General features: G+C 39.4%; 1 protein-coding gene across 1 annotated transcript; it reads left to right on the plus strand.

The window, feature by feature from the left end:
* The first annotated feature begins 10,729 nt into the window (after window positions 1-10,729).
* On the plus strand, window positions 10,730-14,685 carry LOC119501262 (C-type lectin domain family 6 member A-like). Its single transcript, XM_037791524.1, has 5 exons — window positions 10,730-11,001; window positions 11,207-11,437; window positions 12,021-12,068; window positions 12,974-13,116; window positions 14,354-14,685. The coding sequence occupies exons 1-5, from the start codon at window positions 10,902-10,904 to the stop codon at window positions 14,471-14,473; spliced, it is 642 nt and encodes a 213-aa protein (XP_037647452.1). The 5' UTR covers window positions 10,730-10,901; the 3' UTR covers window positions 14,474-14,685.
* Window positions 14,686-25,553: the final 10,868 nt, after the last annotated feature.

Raw genomic sequence — 25,553 nt, forward strand, 5'->3', positions numbered from 1 at the left:
GAAAGTAAAAAGGGAGTGAAGTGAACTCCTCCTATACTGAGGAGGAAAATGGGGATGTTGAGAGTGACCAGGATAAAGATGAGGATGCTAAGATGGGAGAGGTATAAAAGTTACACTTAGGATTTAGTTATTGAATCTCTCATTAAAATGTTTGTCTCTTCTCGCAAAAAGCAACCAGCTCATGCTGTTTAAGTGCAGATTGATTTCGAAAGTCTACACAGCATTGCCCTGCAGCGATAATGTAACTTTGACAAACATGAAGCAAACCTGATATTACTGTAACTGTGAGGGATTACACAACTTAAAGCTGAAGTAGGTGAGATTGGAGCAAATATGATTAAAAAAAGTTAGATTTATGAAACGGTCGCTATATCCTGACAGTAGTACATGAAACGGGTAACCTGAAAAAAATCATGTGCCTCTGTGTCCTCCTGTGCTCCTAACGACATCTGCAAGATTTCACAGATTGGAGGAAAACCAGCAGTAAGCGCTGATCTGGGATCTGCTGTCCATCTGCTGTCTATGAGAGCCGGCTGTCAATCACTCGCGAACTCCGACCAAACGGTCAAACTAGGCAGCGCTGATCAAATATGAATCAATATTTTGTTACTGTCATGCCTCAAATGTTTTCAGAAACATCATCATCTGTAAAATGAGAATGTTTGTGGCCCGGCATCCATGTTGAGATCAGGTTGAGATGGCTTGAAGGAACGCCAAGTTCTGGTCACATGACCGGAGCACAGCCAATAGGAACGCTCTCTGTCTGAAATGACCTGTGATTGGTCAAAATCTCCAATCATGGGCTAGATTTTGTAACGCCTGAAAACAGAGCCATGAGGAGGTGCAGATGTCTAGTTATCTCTCAGAACACTTGAATTACAATATGCTGAAAGGTTATTATGGATTTTTTGCCCAATGATGCCAAAAATATACTGCCTACTGCAGCTTTAAGCAAGTTTCAAGTTGGCTAGTTGTTTCACATGGTGTGTATTAATAGTGTATGAATAGTGAATAATATCGAATAGAAACCAATGGCTGCCTGGAACTATAAAAAAACCCATAAATAAATAAAAAGCAAGTAAAGCATCTATTTTTAAATGGCCGTATATGTGATTTATGGCTAAAACTTCTAATCTAATTGAGGCAAACAATGGCTTTTTGGAAAACATAACACACTTCTCTTTGTCCGTGATGAAGAGCAGTCAGGTTTGGAGAGCAATTGACATAAAACAAAACAAAGGGGACAATATGTCACTGCCTGCTGTGGAGAGTGAGCAGCGCATGTGTGCCAAACTTTGTGTGCCAGTGTCTGTCAAAATTTGAATATGAATCAATCATTCACCAAATACAATGGACCTGACAGGGAGTTAACTTGGTTAATGCTGAAATATTGCAAAACAATAGGGAAGGACAGGATTTAATAAAGTAGGTGCATAATAAATGGAAATGACAAATTAACAAGTACTTCATGTAATTAAATGGCAAGTGTTTTTTAGGCTGATGTTTAACAACCATGCCCCTCTGCACTTACTGTATTTACATCAAATACAGTATTTGCTATGTAATTGTCAAGGATAAGAACACGTTCTCATCCCACTGTGTCAAATACTGACGCTTTGTCTGCATCACTTTTTTCCGTTGCACTAACCACATGCTTAATGTTGTGAATTAAACAAAAACGCTTGTTTAGGATTAGGCAACAGAGCCACTTAGTTAGGTTTAGGAAAAAAATAACATGGTTGGGCTTAAAATTATTACAATTTAACAGGGAAATTGTGACTTGACGTGAACACAGAACATGAACGATCAGCTGGTTGTAACGTGAAAGTGAAATGTAACGCATGGGACACGAACAGCGGCCTCCTGGATAAAAGCCTTGTTTTTGTTGGACCCATCCACCTCCACCTCCCTCCCGCCGTGTGTCTCTTTCACTCTTTATAATACGTCACCACAGCACTTTGCGTTTACTGTTGCCGCGGATGGGTTTACATTATAGTTAATGGAAATCCTGGTGAGTCTCCTACCAAAAAGGAACCCTTTCGCGGCGGTATCGAGCGAGTATCAGTATTCGACGCCCTGGGAATGACAACGCGCTGATAAGAACTGTAAAACCAATGTTTAATTTCCCTGCATGATAAACTGAGCACAGAGTCAGAATCTGGATTTACCCTGAACTATATATGTATACACTTGGGGTTGATCCCCTGTTCCATTCTCAGCCAGAGCAATAAAACTGCCTCCAAAACTGACACAAAATCTAAGGTTTACCATATTAAGAGCTTTTCCAACAGCATTGTTTATCAGGAAAAGGAGAGGTAGCACAAAGAACCGGGCTCCAGACACATTCCACAGGAGGTTTTTGCAGAAATCCCAGATGTTCTACTGTATATAGCCCAACAATTCAGATTGTATTATTGTTCCATAAAGACACTACTGTGTTAAGTTGGAATACGAGGAACAGATATGGAGAGGAGATACCCAAGACTCATCTTTCCCAATTAAAGTTGACATCATGCCCCTAACAAGTGTTTGATCATTATATTTGATGTCTTTACTTACGCTCTAATTTCCAGTAACACATCCTGTGACATCCCAATCCTTGTAAGCAACATCTGTGGAGTTGGTGAATGTCTGCACTGGAGGGTAGATGCTCCAGTATGCTAGTAAAACAAGTATCCTATCAGCGGAACACACTTCTGTCTGCTCTGTTTTACAACATTAGAGGCAACGAATGGTCCAATAACTTGTTGGTTGTCTTCATATTAAACTGATTTCACAATAAATATTTCACAATATCAATAATGGGAGATTAAGAGGGTTAACTAAATGAGTTATTGAATTAATTTTTGTCAAATTTGACCCCTAAATCTTTATAACAACTGTTTGATGTTTCAGGATTGATGACTGCATCATTTTAGGAGGACATGTTCTTAAAATCTGTAAAATTACAACCAGACATAATTCTGCAGCCACAGACTGACACTCACACACACTCAAACACTCACTCCAAGACACACACCTCCACTACACACACGCAGACTCACACTCACATTTAAACAGCCCATTACATTGATAGATTGCTGTGGCACTGAGGATGTCTAAATGCATCCTCAGGCATTATTCTGAGTAGCACTGACTCTGAAGATCCACACACTTCATCATCACAACCATTTATATAGGCTACTTAAAAGACTCCATTAACACACACAAACACACACACTTGTGCATGGCCTCAGTCATATACACATGTGAATGACAGACTTACACTTAAAGGCAAAATGCAATCTTTAACATAAACACTGACATACAGTATGCACATATGTACACAAACAGTCACACAGTCACACACACAGATGCATACCAACGTGAACATGGTGTCAATACTAAGTGCAGTGACTATACTTTACTGGCTGCTTATTAATCTGAATTGTTTAGACTTGTACTCGGAAAAACAGTATTCAGTCTTTACCAATATACTTTCTGTCATAATGCGTTTATTTTCTCACCAGTGTCCATGTTTTCATCACAAAGTTAAAGCAAATACAGCCATCCGATGTTGTGCGAGCACAGCCAAAAGCTGTTTGCCTCTTTCCAATCAGCAACACCTGTGATTACTGGCACAAACTTAATTTTCCTGTTGCCAGCCTTGGCCCGTACCATACAACACCTAGTGCTCAGAGGCATAGAACACTTAAACACAAATCAAAACACATGGCTCCTACGCTAAAGTCACACCAGAGTTTGAAACGGCAACATTTCGGACCAAAACCTCGACCTCAAGATGTCAACTCTGCTGAATTTTGACACATCAATTTGTGACATTGACATATTTCAGTTTATAGTGTAGCTATAACCCTGTTCTGCTTCATAGAAGCTATGTTAATAAAGCTTTCCTTTTATGTTAATGTAGCCGCAAAAAAATATTAGCCACAGCCACTAGTAGCAAGTGCATGACCCAAAAGTAGTCATGATGACAAGAGGCTTCACAGACATGAATAATTCTGTTCCTATAAAACTAAACTGCATTCCCAATTACGTTTCCGTATTTTTTTGCGGATTACGTTTGTCTTTAACAAATCATGAATACGTTTGTAAGTCTGCGGACGTAGCAGGTGACGTAGTATATTGAGTGACCATGAATGAAAGTCACCTGGAATAATAACGTTATTGAAAGTTACGTGGTATAATAACGAGAATAACAAGCAAGAAAGTCCACTACGGGTGGGCGGAAGGTGTGGTGGCCGGGTCAAACTAACACATTCTCCCTGTTCGTGTCCCGTGTGACACGAGTCATTTTAAGCCAAACCATGATGTTTTTTTAACAAACCTAACCCAGTAGTTTTGTTACCTAAACCTAACTAAGTAGTTTCATTGTGTTTTTTTTTTTTGTTTGTTTTGTTTCAATGTTGTAGTAGTTTTAAGCCAAAACATGATTTTTCTTTTTACTAAACCTAATCAAGTAGTTTTGTTGCCTAAACTTAACTAAATAGTGTTGTTGCATTACTTTGTTTTGTTTTGTTTTAATTTACAACGTTAACCACGTGTTTAAAACCGATTAAAACTGCGACCGTAATCAGGGAGAAAATAAGTTTCCCTCGAAATGGAATTGAGAATGCAGTTTAGTTGTATGGGAACATAATTTTGTGGGAGAAAGGGATGGCTTGAGATGCAATAATAATAATAATAACTGTAATACACTGATGACTTTGACATCTGATGCTTATCTTGTCTCTTCGGAAACTTATTAAGTGTACATTTCTATTTCAATTGTGTGACTTGTAAGAGCATTTGTCAATTTCACTGGTTATCCACATTGGGCTTTATGAACTACTATATAGCATGGACTAATTACACACTACACTGCAATACATAAAACATAAAATACTAAATCACGTTTTTCAAAAGTGTTCATAATTCCCCTAACCACTACAGATTGTGTGCACAGACCATATATAAATTGAATATAATACAAATGCATTCAATCATATCATTGCTATCTCTGGTAATTGGCTTCCTCTCTCTGATTAAAATGTGGTAATTCAGCATGCACAATAATAGGAATCAGCTACTTCACAGACAGATGTGCACAGAGGTGTAGTTAGAGACTTGAATTACAACGGTAATCATTTTCAGCTTGAGCCAATGACTCTTATCATGCCAAATGCTTCTAACGCATATTAACACTCAACTTCCTCCTCTTGCTCTCCATTCGCCTCACCTACATCCATCCATCCATCCATCCATCCATCTGTCCATGTCCATTTTGAGCGTTTTATTCAAATGATGCCCCGCTCCTCCGTTTACGAGATGCTGCCCTGTCTTCCTATTTCTCGCCTCATAATTTACAGACACAGGCTTTTAGCTAATGTTCTTATTCAGAGCGACTTATAATCAATGCAGCAGCAGAGGAGTCACATTCGTCAGCAACAATCCAGTGATAACAGGTAGCCGACTGGGTAAGAAGAAGAAGAAAAAGTAGAGGGATAAATTAACCAATGCTGTGTTCTTACTGTCCCTCCACTGGCGACCACGGCTTATGTCCCCCTCACCCCTCTTCCTTCCTTCCTTCATCCATCCATCAATCATTCATGCCATCAATCCATTCTTTATTACTCTTCTCAATCATTCTTACATCCTTTACCCATCTCATCCTCCCCTTTTTAGTCTCTCTCCTTGTCAATCACCCTTCCTCTCTTTTTCTTTTCACCTCTTTCGCTTCTTTTATCTCCCCTCTGTCATCTCATCCTCATCATTTCTCATCAGTTCTCACTTGTTATGCATGCGCTACAGTGTTTGTGTACAAACCATGCCGTCGCACAACCATCATCGCTAACACAAATTCATCAATCTGCTCTCTCTTCTGATAGAATACACTTCCACTCACTGTGAAAGAACAAGACAACAGAGAGAGAGAGAGAGACAGGGTGGGATAGAGAGGGGAATTAGGGGTAACAAGTTTGAGTTTGAAGGAGGAGGAAGGAAGACAGGAATGAAGAAAGAATGAATGTTGCAACGAGGATACCTGAGGTGAAAAGAGGGGGTTAACAGCAAAGGAAATTGTGAATAAGAGATAGTGGAAAAGAGAGACAGACGGTAGTGCAACATGCATACAAGGGAACGGCCCTGTGTGATAAAGACAGGAAGAGGAGGGTAGAGGGATTGGGATGGTAAATAATGATCCAGTCTCAGAGATAGAAGGAGAAGAGAATCAGTGTAATTAATGTAGGAAGGGGAGAGAGAGAGAGAGAAAGAGAGAGAGGAGACGGAGGGAAAACAAAGAGTAGATAAATCACTCTAAACAGAGAAAACAAGGAGGGAGGGGAGCGCAGGAGAGCAGCATCAACAGAGAATAACTTCCAGTGTGCGCGCGATCATTGACTCTCGACAAACAATATGTTCGCCCATCTGGATGTGAATAATATGGATGAACTCGGTACATTACTGTCAAAGTCATTGTTTCCTTTCAAATCCAGTGTTGCCGGAGTACAGAGTCCAAACAATGAGAATGTGTCACTGTCGTAATATTTATGGACTGCGGTGAACAGGCTTAACTAGTTGACCTTTACAGAGCAGCTCCCTTTAATAAAGCGCTAATTAATGAGGTGGCTTTAAAGGGTCAGTTCACCCAAATTGCAATATATTTTCTCATTTAGAGGCAAATGACAGAACACAATGACAACAAGGGACAATTTCTCTAATAGAGAGTAAAATAAAAATGGTTGACAGTGAGGTTGTTGTAAGTAATCTAGATATTTTTTTGTGAAAATACCAGATGTTGTTGATTATTTTAAATATAATTGTTTACAAAATCCCATTCGCTTATGTTCTTTTGGGGGTAGAGGCGGAAAACCCAAACTACTACTGTGTTGTGGTCTATTCTGTCCCGCTCTTTTCACTCTCTTCTCTCCCCCAGCTGATTTATACTGTGCCACTTTGAGCGCGGCATCTTTAAGCCTTTAGGAATATGGGTAGTATAATTTTTATTCCTGGGCTGTTAAATATGAGTGAGAGAGCTTGTCGAGCTATAACAACTGGCTCAAAGACAGAGAAGGAAATGAGCGTATTGCGGACCAGTGGCCTTTTGGAGTATTTATGGGCATGAAATGTTTGAAAGGACGGTATGATTACACGGCTTCTGGCTTTACAAATAAGAAGAGGGATATTAACATGCTACAGTCTGGTGGCCTTGTGGAACGTTAAGAAGCTTGAAAAGAAAAAAAGCTAAAGAAAAAAGTCAATAGCAGAGCAAACAATATGGTTTGTGATGCATTCAGGAATATCAAATACATGAATGTTTTTTGGCTCTTGTGTTGAGAGCTTCACAATGGACCACTCTTGGAAGACCTTAAAGTCAATGTTCACGGTGCCTGGTCTAGACTCACATATATCAAAACTACTCCTGACAACAAACAAAGTGGAGCAACCATTCATAAACAAGGACAAGTATCATGATACTCAAGGTTCATTACAAATAAAAGACCACTGGCAAACACTCCAAATCCAGATAGAACTATAGTTGCACTGTAGCGTTAATGGTTTATATATTTACAAGTGGCTGAGGGCTATCTGTTCACAAACCTGATAACAATGTTGTGGTCCAGTGATATTTCGTGATTCTATAAATGAATCCATGTCACATCAAACAAGTACTTGCTGTGCAATCCTACACCTGTTATTCCTTCCAAATAAAAAAATCTGAATTTTGTTTCCCCATTTGGAGGAGCCTTCGTCTGCAATGGAACAGCTTCGACAATCAAATACGATGGAGCTGGTAGTTAAAGGTGCAGTTTGTCGGATCTGGTGGTGACTAGCGGTGAGGTTGCAAATTGGAACCAACTGAAACTTTTCTCGTGTGCAAACGTGTCGGAGAACTACGGTGGCCGACGTGAAAACGTCATCTAGAGCCAGTGTTCGGTTTGTCCATTCTGGGCTAATGTAGAAACATGGTGGACTCCGTAAATGATATGGCTCATTCTAAGGTAATGAAAACACAACAATTCGTATACATTAAACAAAACATAATAGTATAGGCCTATTCCATTTCTACCAATAGATCCCCCTAAATGTTACACTGTTCCTTTAAATACCAGCTCACATCCCAAGTTAGTACAGTAGATACTGTTCAGCAATATCCCTAAACACTCATATGTAAATATATGTCAACATTTGTGAAAATAACAGAAGGAAACAGTAGTCACAAGCCCTTCCTGTTAGACCAGACTTATTAGAAATAAATATATATAAATATAAAACCCCAAAACTCAGAACTAACATGGAAAAAATGGAAATAAGTGAATAAAAAGGACTGAGCCTATTTAAGAACCTGGAGCTCAAAACTCAGAGCTCGTAACAGCAACTTATTAATGAAGTCTGCTGCAGCATATGTAGACTGATTATTCCAGGAAGGTGTATATATACCCTGGAGCTGGGTAGTCAAACAACGACATCATCATCAACACATCTGTTCACTTGTGTGATATTCCACATGTACCTCGCCTGCAGTGCTGCCCCTCAGTATCAAGCCACACATAATCACCTTCTCACTTTCATTCCTAAATGCTTCCCGCACACGTACAACACAACATGCCTCTAGGGGAGTGTTATAGAGAGGAGAGAGAGAGAGAGATGCAGGGGGAAAACGGAGAACAAAAAGAGAGGATTTTTCTTTTTTTTTCGTGGGCAGTGATGGTCCAGGAAGGAGCGCCAGGCCGACTATGGCATGAAGCGCCAGAACCACTGTGGGTTACTCACGCAGAAATAAGACATTATAGATGAAAATCTTGGCACCGAATTGATTAAAATGAGGGCAATTTAAAATCTATTTTGGGTCTGCTTTTAGTGGTACCTTACAGGCTCATATAACTTCATTTAAAGACAATTATTGATGGTTTAATAATAGACCTGGCTATTAAAGGTTAGCTATTCCTATTATAGAATTATAATAGCCCTGTTTTTTACAGTCTGTGCTAATGTTTTTCAATATACAAAAAGCCCTTCAGGCATGTAGGGCGAGTGTTCACAACAATACACATGAATATTCTCAAGCGCTTTTCTCAGATGATGGAAATTTCCGAGATTTGAAAGTGTGTTGTAAATGTGTGATCTGTAAGCGCGCGTTTCAAGAATCATATCAGCAAAAGCTCTATATTTAGGTCCTGAGTGGATATATGAATGTGTGTTGACATGTTTGTGTTTGATCGGGAATTTGCAGCAAATGTTCCTCTCGCTGTTCTCTAAGAAAAAAAAGAAAGGGGGGGTTGGATTTGAGTGGTGTGTGTGTGTCTGTGCACATGTGTGTGTTAGCCTGTCTTTGGCCAGCTATAAAGACAATGGCACCGTTGAGGGCTTTTCTTGGCAGACTGACAGAAACACTGATGGCAAGTGATTGGATAAACCATGCCTGCAGGAGATACACACGCACACACGCACGCACGCACGCACGCACGCACACACACACACACACACACACACACACACACACACACACACACACACACACACACACACACACACACACACACACACACACACACACACACACACACACACACACACACACACACACACACACACACACACACACACGCAAGCATTCACAGACACACACACACACACACACACACTTTCATGATCCATGCTCGCCCGATGCAGCGCCGTTTTTCACTGACCCTGATTTTATGCTTTCGCTCTGATTGGACGCCGTCACTCATCACTCTGCTGATGCTAGTTTTCGATTGGCTCACTAGAAAAGGTCGTTGGTTTTATGGTAAGGGGTCAGGGTTTGCGATTGAGATTGATGCGCGCTAAGGCCCGTATACAGGGTGTGAGGCTGGTTTATAACTTTCCATGACTGGCGTGATGTATGGGGCCACGGCTGACCGTACACACAACACACACACACTAAGTGACTAATGTGCTTTTCAGAGGCATTGACTTACTGCAGCTTTCCTGCCTCCTTCCACATAATAGATGTATTGACAGATAGAGATTGTGAGCATATATGCTTGTGTGTTTTATGAACGAAAATGCATATGCATATAGATATCTGTCAACACATGGATTTAGGTGCTTTTGTCAATATGTGCGCATGATTTTATATGTGTGTTCATGATGGGAGTTCAGGCCAAATGTCAGAGGCGGAGGTGGAAATAAATGAGGTCTTAGCCTTGATCCATATCAGTCACCAGCGGGTCTATTCTTCATCACTCGCATACGCACACACATGCGCATACACACAAAACCGAACAGTACTTTTATCCTCATTAATCACAAATACATACACACAAACGTCAAGAACACACAAATAAATACATGCAAACACTATGACATGTACTGTACAGCACACTAATTCAAGAACACACTTGTACAAACATGTATGCCAGCTCACGCAGCACGCCATAAAAAAAAACAGTCATTAGCAAATCATTAAAGCGTGTGCATGGACACATACAGTACACAAACAACATGACTCATACCCACAACATTGCCAGTGATGTAAATAATCATTGACACAACCGCACACACACATCATTTATCGAGCTTAGTGCGCCTGATGACAGACTGCTGTAGGCAATGACAGCGAGCGCTATGAGAACATTTAACAAGCATCATTTCTTTTTTTTTTTTTTTAAGCTTTTTTTTGGGGGCATTTTTTAAGCATTTTATTGACAGGACAGTGGATAGAGTCTTGGAAAGGGGGGAGAGCGTGAGAGATGACATGCGGAAAGGTCCACAGGCCGGATTCGACTGAGCCTTTGCCATATATGGGCGCCCGCTCTACCAACCGAGCTAACCAGGCGCCCACAAGCATCATTTCTGAGAACTGAGGAAACGCTAACTCTGGTCAAGAGAGCTTTTCCACAGAGGTGAAAACCACAACACATGAAGAACGGAAGTGCAGCATGAGAAGGTCTCTAACATCAATATCAATTCAGAGAGAAAGGAGAGAGACACTGAAGAGGGGGAGGATGCAAAGTTGTACGTCAGTTATTCATTTAAAAGGTCCGTTATAACTCAACATTTGAGATGAGTTCATATTTGTTTTACCTTGAAATAATAATTGGTTCACAGAAGTGTTGAAATGTGTCTGACGGATGTCACCCAACCACAGTTAAATGTTATCCTAACAGAGGGAAATGTTAGAAACTATGACATCCATGTTGGTTGCCTTTAATGGACTCGCTCTCTGTGTGTTTTGTCACTTCAGGACCGCTCACTGAGAAACATCCTCCAGCCGTCCAAACGAGGCCTTTCAGGACTGCTGCTCTCTGTCTAGGAGTGCTGTGCTTTCTGATGATAATAGGAATCATCTTCTTATCCGTACAGTGTAAGATAAAATACAACACCCAACAACTACTGAGCACAAAGTACAGAACCAATAGTGTACTGAAATGGTCTCATCTTCACGCTTCAAAGGCACTCGATTCAACTGTTAATTGTTGACTATTGAATAGGCGTTATTGCTCGCTATAAGCATCATAGATGTGGGTCAGTAGGGGCCTACTAGGGCTACTACGTTGTAAAAGTGAAAGTGAAATTTAAAAGCAACATGTTCTAACTAGGGCTGTCAACGTTAACACGATAAGAACGTGTTAACTTTGTTTTAACGTCACTAATTTAATGTATTAACGCAATCAATCTTTTGGATGTTGTAGCGGGCTAGAGTGAAGATACTGGTATCATATGAAACTAGAAAACCTAAGGAATCCATCGGTACCAACCATGTCATACTAGCTTGTAGTGAAGGAGGTTAAATAATGTTCCAAACTCAACACTGTCATGGCCATTTTCAAAGGGGTCCCCTTGACCTCTGACCTCAAGATATGTGAATGAAAATGGGTTTCATGAGTACCAAAGAGTCAACATACACAGGAAGTTAAAGGACAGGTACACCAAATAACTGAATCCCAATTTAATAGCGATATTTCATTATGCACAGGATGTAACTTAATTCTGTCTTTAGTTTAAAGCAGAATTATTTGCTGGTGTTGGTCTGTTTCTTACTTTGTTGTTCTCACCAGATATTTCTGTCACTTTGGGAAAAGACGAGCTCCAGGAGAAAATTTCAGGTAAGAAAGGTTTCAAAATACCATAATACACAGGATCTAACCTCACACTGCATTTAGGCAACAGAACTACAACTTCTTTAGGTTTAGGCCACAAAACTACAACTTCTTTAGGTTTAGGCAACAGAACTACAACTTCTTTAGGTTTAGGAAACAGAACTACAACTTCTTTAGCTTTAGGCAACAAAACTACAACTTCTTTAGGTTTAGGCAACAGAACTACAACTTCTTTAGGTTTAGGCAATAAAAATACAACTTCTTCAGCTTTAGGCAATAAAACTACAACTTCTTTAGGTTTAGGCAACAAAACTACAACTTAAGCATAATCGTGTTCACTGCAGCAACTTTATACACAAAAATGATGAACTAAAACTGAAGCCTACTTGTTGATATATGCACAGTATGAGAAGGTATTATTGAAAACTATTGACGCTCTGTTCTGCAGTTTAACTGCAATACAACTTTAATGCTATGTGATGTTATCTTGAATTATATTTCACAAATTATTTCCCTTTTAAGAGACGGGTAAGAAAATGGTTAATAAGGTCCTTCAAGCAACGCATAAGGGAATACCTAAGTAGCTAAGGGCAAATACTTAGAGATCAAAGAGTTTTCTCTTACGACATCCTAAGGAAATCCTAATGGTGATTTTATGCAACTAATTTTTTTAAGGCATCCTTAGATGAAAATTTAAGGGCAACCTTAGTCTAAGTGGTTTTATGCAGCCGGGCACAGTATTAAACCAATTGAAATTATATAAATTGACTCTGTCTTTACTTTTGAGTATAATTGTTTCATGCTGTTGAAATGTTTTGGTATGTGGAGATCTTTAACTAAACAGTGAAACTACTTATCAATTTGACACTGAATGACATGACATCTATCTTTAAAACATGTTTGACATTTAGGGAAGAGTTGTCCGGAAGGATGGAAGAAATTTGGATGCAGTTGTTACTTTACATCTAATGAGTGGACAAATTGGGGTAGCAGCAGAGAGTACTGTCAGAAGAGAGGAGCAAATCTGGTGGTCATAAACAACAAAGAGGAACAGGTGAGTGTGTTTATTACTGAGTGACTGATCTTAGATGTAACTGCCAGTGATCTTTTACTTTGGACCTGTTTCCTGTCTTGACCCTGTCAGATTTATTAGCCCGTTTGTTCTGCCTCCAGGTCCCGACTTGTAAGCCGGTCCATTGACTACCGATTCTAGTAAAGTGCCTGTACTTCAACCTGCTTTGACTCTGTGTACTGTATGCCAACAGGGAAGTGGATCCACCACTTCTCAAGCAATTTATAATTAGCAATGATAATGCAAAAGGAACTGCATGTTTAGTGTTCACACGGAAGTTAACATTTCATTTTATCAGAGTCTATTTTAAAAGAGAAATAAACTCAAATATGTTTTGAGAGTTTTTCCAAACATTTGAAATTGTCTTGTTCATTGACCGTTTATTCAAGTCTTCAATTTTCATCAAAAGAATAAAAACAGTCCTAGTCCTAGTAAAAATATCTAATCTGGGTATACCACCACTTCCCTGCTGCTTTTGTACATGAGCCATGACACAGGGTTCTTTTAAAGTCCGTCTTGGTTTGTGGTTGATTAATAGGGAAGAGTAAAGGTTAGCATGAGGAGAACAAAATTATATTTACTGAATGCTAACAGAGACAGATTAGATTAGATTAGACACGATTAGATATTTCTAAATATTCTTATTTGAGAGAAAAGCTGAAGGACTGTTTTTATTCTTTTGATGAAAATTGACGAATTGAATTAAAATTCAATGAACAAGACCATTTTAAATGTTTGGAAAAACCTGCAAACATTTATCTTTACTTCTCTTTTTAAAATGTATTCTGATAAAATTAGATGTTTACTTTCTTTTATTACACGGCATTGTTGAATATTCAATTCTGATTGGTCAATCACGGCGTTCTACGGTCTGTTATTTTTTTATAGCAGACCGTTGCTATGTATAACAGACCGTTGCTATGGACGCAGTTCTGATGTCAGACTCTGGAGGACAGTTTTTGTGTCAAATCATTGATTTCTTCAGTAAGTAGCCCTGTCGGGGTTTATTTCACAACAACGATCGGTTCGCTGTACATTATCCCTTACATGAACACTAAACATGCAGTCTCTTCTGCATTATCCTTTTCTCTGCTGATTTAAATTCCATTAGAAATATGTTTTTATTATCATGCTGCTGTGTCCAATCTTCAGTGTGTGGTGAACAAGTGGATCCCCTTCCTTTTGTTCTGGCTGATTATTGTCTCTTGTCAACTACTAGGAGTTTGTCATTCAGCTGAATATAAATGGAGAGTCTTGGATTGGTCTACGGGAAATAAAGGAAAATTGGATGCAAGGAAGATGGCAATGGGTGGACGGATCACCGCTGTCAGAAACGTGAGACAATTTAAAGTTGTTTTGCTTCAAACATCATTAAAATAAGTATGAAAAAGTAGAATAAAAACAAAATAACCTTTTTTATTGTATTTTATCGATGTCTGTTGTTTTAATGGACTTCAGAAATTGAATCAGATGAAAGAACCTTGATGTTTGAAGTTGGTTGATGAACCAGCACTATATTACCATACTACTGTATTCACTATACTGTAATACTCCAGGCTCCAGATCAACATGTGCTTGCAACCACGTGGCCAATGAAGTGCTGCAACAAAAAGTCTCAAAATAACTATTATAAATGTATATTAAAGTCATAAACTATAATATTTAATATTTGTAAAACTTTAAAAGCTACTGTCTGATGATGATAAATAATGTGTGACTTAATCAAAATGTAAAGTCTATGGGACAGGCTGCTGGGCTCATGAAAAGAGACACTACAGTACTAGTAAGAGGAGGCACCACCAGAAAACAATTAATGGACGTCATCTTGGTGTTAGATAACAGAAAAAAGCACATAACACCTTGTTTTCTGGGGATGATTCCTTTAAGTGTAAATCCCTTAAATGACTGAAAACAGAGATATGGGAGTACTGAAGAAGGTTTCATTCTTTCGTTACAATTTACAAAGCTTAATTAAGACTATTGTATTAATTACAGATAATATACATATTTGAACAGTTTTCTTTAAACTGAAAATAATCAGCTCTGTTTAACATTTTATTTGTTTTACAGATCCTGGGCATTGAGAATCTCTTACGGAGACCAGCACGCTGCAACATGCTGCAATCAAAACGGACAATGGATACAAAGCAGATCTGATAATTATGCGAACTGGATCTGTGAGAAATAGATTTCTTGAATTCTTTGATGACGGAGGGATGTGTAGTGTTGGGGTCATTTGTTTAGTTGTTTATTCTTTGTTGCATGTTAAATAACCTGGATTACATAGATATTGTTCCTCTGCCATATAGTGCACAATCTGCTTTGTTGTCGTCCACACAACAGTACATGAACACCTACGGGATTATAACAATGAAACTAGGGATTCAAACCAAAACAAAGTTAACGTGATAATAATGCGTTAACGCAAATTCATTTTAACGCCACTAATTTCTTTAACGCATTAACTGGATATTCTTAGGTTGTAGCGTGTATTTTAAGGGCAAGTCATAGTCAAGTCAGCACACTGACAGCTGTTGTTGCCTGTTGGACTGCAGTTTGCCATGTTATGATTTGAGCATATTGTTTTATGCTAAATGCAGTACCTGTGAGGGTTTCTGGACAATATCTGTCATTGTTTTGTGTTGTTAATTGATTTACAATAATAAATATATACATACATTTGCATAAAGCAGCATATTTATAACTTCCTTCTTCTAATAACAGTTTTCTTCATCTCTTTGTATTTTGATATCTGCAATATTTTTTTGTACTTTGTACTTTGCACTACTAACTTTTTCACTGCCTTTTTACTAACATGTTTTGCACTATGGAACTGTGATGCTGTGATCTTTATTGATGGAGGGATGTGTAGTGTTGGGGTCACTGGTTTGGTTGTTTATTCTTTGTTGCATGTTAAATAACCTGGATTACATAGATATTGTTCCTCTGCCATAAAGTGCACAATCTGCTTTGTTGTCATCCACACAACAGTACATGAACACCTACTCTGTATTCCTACAGGATTATAACAATAAAACCAGGGCTGTCAAAGTTAATGTTATAATAACGTGTTAACGCAAATTCATTTTAACGCCACTAATTTCTTTAACGCATTAACTTGCAATTCTTAGGTTTGTTGGGACCCACCAATGTGACTGGTGGCAAGTGACCACATGAACTCAGTAATATGATGCTTGACCCATGAACTCAGCTCAGTAGCCATTGGCTACTGTAGCATTCACACATACTTGTGAAATTCACCCAGGACAAAACCAGAGTAATCTCTTTGTTCCTCCTCTTTCTTCACCTTCTCCTCCCCCCTGCTGACCTGCGGGAGGCGAACTGCTGCTCTTCTCTACAGACCAGAAGCTGTAGAAGCAGCTCTGCTCTATGGTCTGTTAGGAAACAGACATAGGACTTCTAAGGCAGATGACGCGAGAGCCTGCCTTTTTACCAACTAACTTCAAGCAACAACCGCAAGGAAGTTAGCACAGAGCTATCAAGCGGCTGGGAAGAAAGTATTGGAGCGAACAGTTTCCACCAATCTGCACAACTTGATTTGAGCACATTAAAGACAACATCTTTGACTTGGAACCACAACCTCAGCACATGGAATTACCAACCTTTTTGTTCATGGATTGGTAACGTACTTGGCTTATTTTAGCATTAGTAATTACGCACGGCTGAGCAAGACTGTTGATGTGTTTAGTTTATGCTTCACATAGACAAGTTCTTGCATGCAAACTAACCCACTGCATTATCTGACACACATTAAGATCACATACATAAACTGTGAATTAGTGTTAAACATAAACATTCAGATAATCTCCATCCCCACATCACCCCCCCCTCTCTGTCCTTCCTGAGCACATGTGCTCCGAAGAACAAAGAGGCCATGTGGTGACATGTTGGCGGCCATCATTGATCCAGCCATCTTTGTAGTTTTACAGTGCTCACCATTTTGTCTGTAGGCACATGCAGACATCTTGAGACAAGTAGCCACAGACGCGCGCGCACGCACGCTCACACACACACACGCACACACACACACACACACACACACACACACACACACACACACACACACACACACACACACACACACACACACACACACACACACACACACACACACACACACACACACACACACACACACACACACACACACACAGTAATCTTTCAAGTCAAATCCCTTTTATTGACCACGGAAATCATTACAGAGTAAGGCCCAAGGGTGCATGTGTAGGTCTGTGCACGTGCCCACTGTATTAATACATTCACCTGTTTACTCACCAGATCTCCTGAACTATATGCATGTTTTTTTTTTTTTTATGTATGGTGTGTGAGCATTGCCGTCATATTACACTTTGACATGTTCAGCACGTTCACATGACGCAAACACGCTTCACCCACATCACAGTGACCTTTCAGCTGAAAATTAAACATGAAGGAGTGTCAGTCTTGCTTAGTGTATTATGGGTGTACTTCAGTTGATTGCTGTTAGACACAAACCAAAAGAGGCTGCAGTAGCTGGGTTGTGATAGATTAAGGAGTGTAAAGGCTGATCAGATGCCAAAACACTACACAATGTTTTTTACAACTCTGCAAGGTTTTCACAATGGCAACAGGTAAACAATAGAAATACAGCGTTAACATATTCACATAATCTACCAGGAATGTGCACTTGCAAGTATGTAAAGTATATTATTTAATTAAATGTATTCATATTTGTATTTTATTTTTTTATATTTTTTTTATTTTAAGATATTCATATATTATTTATTTAATTTAGATTTATATAATTTCATTTATCTATTTATTTATTTTAAAATCCCAGTCTTACATTGTTATTGTTATTATTTTCAAGTTTGACAGGCACGGGTGGGGTTAATGTTCTATTGGTTCATTGTGTGGGGGGGGGGGGGGGGTTCTTTCTTTGTCATCCTTAAATTCCTTTGGTTTTTTTCTGTACATTTTTCAATATCATTTGTGGTGCCCTTTTTTTTTTTTTACATTATACACGTGTCGATAAAAATGTTGAAACTAGGAATGTGCACTTGCATGTATTTGATTGGCCTTTCCAGATGACATCAAATCGTAGCAAAAGTTGGGGCAGCTAGTTTCACTGGATGACCCTACAATGTTTTGCCGTAACCCTCTGCATTGCCAACCCTGCTGTGCCGGCTGACGGGCCCCATTCAAATGAATGAGAGTGATGCATTGTTTGGGGAAAACCTGGAAAACACTGTTACTGCTAAAACACAGTATACAGATATTTTTACACCGTGGTTTCGTGTTCATGGTTTGATATGTTTTTCTTATAGCAGGGAATTTCTTTTTAATTATTTTGAAAACCATTTATTCTAAAAGGTGGATCAAATACCACAAACCTGTAAAAATCAAGGCACTCAGAGATTTGCATTATAAGTATAACATAATGCAAGGGAATATGTGAGTATTGCTCCAAAACTATACACAACACATAGCAACAAAAAAACGTGAAAGTGAAATAGCCCAAAGATTTCTTAATGGAGAGCTGTCACGGTTGGTAGACAAATATAGTAAACAGAAACTGGACCTAAATGCCAGCCCTGTCTCTTAAAATGATGTTCCCATTAAGGCTGTCAAAGTTAACACAAATTCGTTTTAACGCCACTAATTTCTTTAACGATGATGATGATGATCACATGCAGTTTGGGGCAAGTCATAGTCAAGTCAGCACACTGACACACTGACAGCTGTTGTTGCCTGTTGGGCTGCAGTTTGCCATGTTATGATTTGAGCATATTTTTTTAATGCTAAATGCTATGCATTTCCCTTAAAAACGTGATTGAGAATACAGTTTAATTGTATGGGAAAATAATTATCTAGGACACGGGGATGCAAATACAAACATTAGAGGAGGCAGCAGAATGATTTCAGTGATTTAGTAACAAAAAGGCTTACCGAGTCCTTAATGAAGCAGTAGGTCCAGCAGGCAGGTAACAGGAAAAATCCAAAGACCGGAAACATGAAAGGAAAAACAAACAGGAAAAACAACTCACTTGTAAAACTTGACACTAGGAACAATTGGCAAAACAGAACACTGGGAAAGTGGTCTGGTATATGTATTAGACTGATTGGGGAAGTGAGAACAGCTGAGCAGGAGGTGAGGTGACTGCAGGACTGATAATGGACAGGTGAAACTAATCAAGGCAGGGCAGACAATCAAAACTGGCGGGAAAACACACAAACGCAGGAAGTGAAGTGATCTGAAACGAGATGAGTAACAAAATAAAACAGGAAACATATTCATATCATAAATGATATGAATAAATGAAACAAAGAAAAATCTAAGATAAGACATAAGAGCTTGAATTCAAGTATTACATTAATAATAATTATAGTCAATTTTCAATATTATTTGCACAGCCCAGAATCTCAAATTTGAATCAAAAGGCCCTTTATTTGGATGAGGAAAAACCCAACAAAAACATCTGGTTGTTATGGTGCACCACACAGTTTGGGTCAAATTCAGCCCCATTTTACTCAGTAACCAAGTATTGGTTAAGCATGGCTAAATATTGCACTGTAAGCTTCCTGTATGACATCATATCCTGCTACATCACTATTTGTGCAGGTTACTGCAGCTTTTAGTGAGTGTGAATGTCAGATGTGTTTTTTCTCCATGTGTGTGTTTATGTTCCTCTTGTTAAGCTCTCCATGTGCCTGTAAGTTGCAAGCAGTGGTTTGGTAATCCTGTTCCCCTCTCTATCCCCTTTACCTCTTATCTCTACTCTCCCCTCTGCTCTCTAACCTTCATTCCTTCCTCCCCTTAACCCTCCACCCTTTCTTCTCTTTTTTTTTTCCACAAGCCCTCCATCCTTTTATCCAGATTCCCCTCTGGTCTCCCTGCAGCCGTCATGTCTCCCCGTCCTCCCTCCCTCTTTCTCTCTCTTATCCAATCTCCTGCAGTCGCTCAACCTTCTCTTTCTTGCAGCTGAATTTTACACTCGCCCCATTTTTCACTCCCAAACCTATTTTTCTTTACAGCAAGCAACCCTTCCTGCCACAGGGCATCACACACTATCATCAAACTGAGAAGGGAGCTTGCTTTTAAATCAATTATGGCACTTTTATTTCACAGCGTTTGGTGTTCATATTGCACTGCCATGAATGGAGGCTTCAAGCTGAAATGTAAAGTTATTATTTAGTTTGGGTTAGTGTATATAAAAACTACATATTAACTGATAGTTTGTATAATAACTTTTATCAGGTACTTTAAAGTTTAAAAAAGCACAAACAAATCTCCAGGATTGAACTCTCACATTCCTTTCTCAGCAAATTCCAGGAGTCTAAATTAACAACCTATCTGAGGAAGGAGATTGGGTCTTCAAATGATGTATCCCTTTTTGGGAACTGTGTCAGAGGACAATGGGAGAACATTTTACAACCGTTCAATTTATGGCGTATTATTGAATTTCTTTTTAATTAAATCATTACAAACATCTTTTTTTTGCTGAGCTGGCAGTAGCCAGCATTTTGTAACTGCTATTTCCTCCTGTGTGCATGGACTTGTGTTGTTGGGAAAGAATTTTTGGCTGCAGTTCTGAAATATGTATATCAGTTTTATTCAACCAGTATTTTAAGTTTAGTACCAGAGAAATGACATATTCTTTGCCTTCTGGCTTTCACTCCAGAAATAATCAAGACACATCTCAAAAGGTCAAGCATGCAGGTCAATGGGTTGCAAATGATTCCTCTTACAAAGCGCGCCTGTCTCCTACAAAATTATATTCTCATACAACTAAACTGCATTCTCAATTAGATTTCGAGGGAAATATATTTTCTGCCGGATTACGGTCGCAGTTTTAAACAGTTTTAAACACATGTGGTAAATGTTGTAATGGTTTAGGTTTAGACAACAAAGCTATTGGGTTAGGTTTAGTAAAAAAACATCATGATTTGGCATATAATGATTATGTTTGTTATGTTATCAAGCTATGGACCTAAATTAAAATTAGTGAATGTTGAGTCCTGGGTGAAAGTCCATTTATTTATTTTTTTTAACCCATCCACCACCGCGACATCCTCCCTAAGTGGACTTCCGCAAACTATCATTACAAACGTATTTATGATACATAAAAAAAAAAGACGTAATCCGTGCCAAAACTGAGGTCTGGCTCAAGCCCTTTTGGTGCCCAAGGCTAAATTCAGATTTGGAACATAATTTTTAGGAGACAGGGGTCAAAATTTCTCTGTTTCAAGATTTTTTTGTTTTGTTTAATTGCAATCTTTTCTGAGCTTTTAACAATATTATGTTTTGATATTATTTCGGTGCAGTTGTGTATGTGTTAGTGACATTTTCTTACGCTGCTACTGCTAACTGTGCAGTGGCACATATGTCCTGATCCTTCAGGCTGAGTAGGCTACTTAGTTTGCTCTATAATAAAAACATCCTCCCATACCATACTCGCAGTGGCCAAGAGGCACCGTTATATTCAAATCAGTAAAAAAGAGTTAAAAAAGTCACTCTGCATCTGAATTATAGTTTTTTTTTTTTTCATTTAATTAAAATGTCCATGCAGGATTCCAGGGGAAATAAAGTTCTTTATTTGTGCTTCACTTTCAAATTTTTAAAATGATGTTACATCACCAGTTTAGTGCCATATTAAGCCACATTTGTCAACCATTATTTCCCTCACATACTTTTCCACAACAGCTTTTCTGGTCCCACAGCATTGGTGAGCGGTATAGACCCAAACACAGGCCAGTTCACCCAGTGAGCAACCCCAGCATTGAGTCAACTCACCTGGGTAGAAGCAATGCCTCTTCAGCCTCTCTCTCTCTCTCAGCTGCTGGTTCTTATCAGCGTCCTCCAGCTGCTTCAGCTGAACATGCTCTTAGCTCCACTCAGCTCACCTGCATGGCTGTTGTTGTCTATATGGAAGAGCAGCAGAGACACAGACATGGCTGGCGTTGGTGTCCTTACATAATACGTTTAAGTGTGTTTGTATGTGCATATTCATGTAATTGTTTGAGTCTCATTTGAGCTACACAAGGGAAGGTTGAAACGGCGTGACTGCCAGAATTACACACGACATTTTCTCATTTTGCCCACTCCTACGTTCCTCTAATCCTACAGCGGTGGTCTGTGGCTGCGTTCAGTGGAAAACACCGTTTTTTAACAGGCAGAGAGGATTACTCACCTGCATTTCACTCTCTTTTCCTCCTCTCACGATAATTGAATTTATCCGAAATGTCGTTTAAATGTGAACAGAGACTGATGAATATTCTATGAGTCAGAAGACATGGATTACGCAATTATTTTAGGGTGTAACTCACAGTGGAATGAACACAACATAGGGACCTAAATGGATTGTCCATGTTTTTAGGATTTCTAAAATATCTGATTTACCTTAAAACGCAGCTCTTTGTAGAAAAAAGAAAGAAAAATTGTTTTTGTTGTTGGGATAATGGAAGCAATGTCCCAAACAGTACAATTACTGCCAATGATGTAAGAACTTATAGTTATTGTTATGACAGATATCTTGTATTCCATTTACATAATGTTTTGTAAGTTTGTGGAAGTACGTTTTTTGACGATTCTCAAAGACAGTGATGGAAAATATTGAACACTAAAGAGAAACACATTATAGTTTCCCCCAAGCATTATGGCGCCAATTTACTGGATTTGTTCATTCAGTAAGATGAAAAAGCTAGGAAAGAATAAGGAGGAATAAATGGAGTAAAATAGAACAAAGGGAACATGGAAAGATGGAAAGCAGTAAAGGTTACAATTTAGAAATGACAGTGAAGATAAAAGACATAATTTGAGTGGGGAAGAGAATGAAAGTACTATGACTATGGCAGGTTCACAAAATGGAGAGGCAGATACAGATATTATTGCAGAAAGTGATAAAATGGAGGGAAAGATTGATATTGACGGGTGCAAAACAGAGTGTTTGTGAATATTCAATTATCTGGATGACATTAATAATGAGCTGTTTAATGATCATCTGGTCAATATTGCGATCAATACTGTCTGAGATCTGACCTCTGAGTGTAGATAAACACACAGAAACAGACACACACATAATATGCATGAACAAGACCCCTCCCGTATATGCATGCATTTAAAGCACTAATGCGTCAACATGCCCAAAGACACATTGACATATACGCTAGATGTACATGCAAACAGTGTGCATACAAAGCCTCTTTGAAGGCTGACACTTGGGAAATGAAGGGTATTCATTTTAATGCATTTGCAGAAGGTCCATGATATCCCAATCATCAATCCCACTGAGAATCAACACCAGGCTTTGCACCTTGGAGCAGCTTTTAGCTCATTGTTCTGTCAGACAGACCAAAACAATGCTAGTTCATTTCAAATTACGGACAGCTGCTCCCAGCTCATGAGCTCGTTCAAGTCCGCTGTGCACTACCGGCTCAGCGCAGAGTGGCAGAAAGCCAAAGTGACAAGTGGCTGGTGAGGAGAGTCGGACATCTTGCCAGCCAAAGATATCTTTTTCTCAGGAGTTGGCAGACTGAGACATGTGAGGCTAAGCATTAGTGGATATCGGACTTTCATTTACCAGTTGGTGAGGAAGATGATTCCAACTGGATGCCCATGCTGCTCTGTGTCTCCTGGATGTTAAAGATTCATGATCAAGATTCAAGGACTGATTTGTCCCATGCTCATACTTCTCAATGTGTGCAGTGAAATGCAGGACAATGACTTGCTGAATGGTGGGAGAGGATTAGCCCTTTAACACTCCTTGAGCGTAGAATAACAATGGTCCCGTGTCCTACCCCTCTGGTTGGACATGTGGTGTGTTGATAGAAGTTACAAGGAGGGCAGCGTCCGGGTACCTGGTCTGGTGCCGGCACAGAGCAACCCGCACTTCCGTCAATACTGCATGCTGTGGTATGTGCACAGCAGAGATAATGACAAACGTAAAATCCCAAGAAAGGCAGAATGACATCATTACACGCTCAAACCCAGGTGATTAGGGGCTGGGGAGAGTCTCTGGGATTGCACCCAATGTTGTTTGTCATGGGACAGACTCCACTAACCTTGGACCTGCCGGACTCCTTTGCTCTATCCACATGGAAAACAGAGAAAGACTCCAACGGTTGGATGGCTCGAAATGGCGCCCAGTGCATGAGTCATAAACCAGTTTGACACAGGATATCGCAGTCTCCCATGCCCCTTTGGAATATGATCCACACCCTAAGACCATCAATCCTAACATTACACAATTACACAGACACAATGAAACTACTTGTTGTACTGTCCATAAGTAATATATGCAAATGAAAGTGAAAACACATCCCTCCCTCAACTAGAAACCTTTAAATTGTCTGTTAACTGTTAACTTTTCCTGCTTGGGCGGGAGTAAATAACGTGACTCGCTCCCGTTGCCGCCGCTCTCTCTCTCGCTTCACCACTCACTTCCCACTAACACACACACTCTACGCACTGGCTCTACTCCAAATGGCTCTAGAGAAGGCCATTTGCTTTTTGGAGAGATGCTTCAATTGGTTGCAATCTCCTCACCTCACTGCTAGATACTGCCAGATCCTACACACTGGACCTTTAAGGTACGGTAGCCAGGAAGTGCCAGTCCAGGGAGAGAGAATTTGATGAAACTGCTGCCTTTCTGAAGAGTTAATGCATGTTAGTGTTTCCGGAATAGGCAGCCCGGTTGTACAAAAAGGCGTATGAATTACACGATGAGGTGCAAGACAAAAGCGTGCAATACAAATACATTTCTTGCTTTTGGGATATCATTTGTATGCCATATAGTCAATACTGACTGCAATTCAAATGCATCCGTGTAAATATGCTATGCTCAGAGCTAGTGACGTAGGATAAAAAGTGAGATGGCGAGCGGGAGGGGAGGTAGATGGGTCCAACAAACACAGGACTTTCCACCAGGAGACAGGTGTTTGAGACCATTTTTTTGTTTTGTAAGCTACGTTAGTGACTTTAGTGACTCGTTTTTTAGTGACGTTTTCCGTATTTATGTTACGTTGTTTCCGTATGTATTGTATTTAGTTTACATAATTATTTTAAGCCCAACCATGATGTTTTTCCTAAACCTAACTAAGTGGTTTTGTTTCCTAAAGCTAACTGTGGACATTACCGTAGTTTTGTTGCGTGGCATACAAATACACGCGAAAAGCCTAAAATGCGTCCTCATGAGATCGGGATGGAAATAAGAGAGTGGCTAGATGCAGAAGATGCTGAACAACTTTTTCGATTCTCATCACTACTACAAGGGGGGCGCTCGTTTTGCTGCAGTTATAAAGTGAGTTGTGCAATAATGAAAAATGAAGAGAAATGCCCAAAAACGAAATATTGTGAGAGCATTTTAGTTTTCCTCTCCTTTTACTGTGTATCCCTTCAACCCTCACTTCTCTTTCTTCCT

Source organism: Sebastes umbrosus, chromosome 14, assembly GCF_015220745.1.
Source record: "Sebastes umbrosus isolate fSebUmb1 chromosome 14, fSebUmb1.pri, whole genome shotgun sequence".
NCBI lineage: Eukaryota > Metazoa > Chordata > Actinopteri > Perciformes > Sebastidae > Sebastes > Sebastes umbrosus.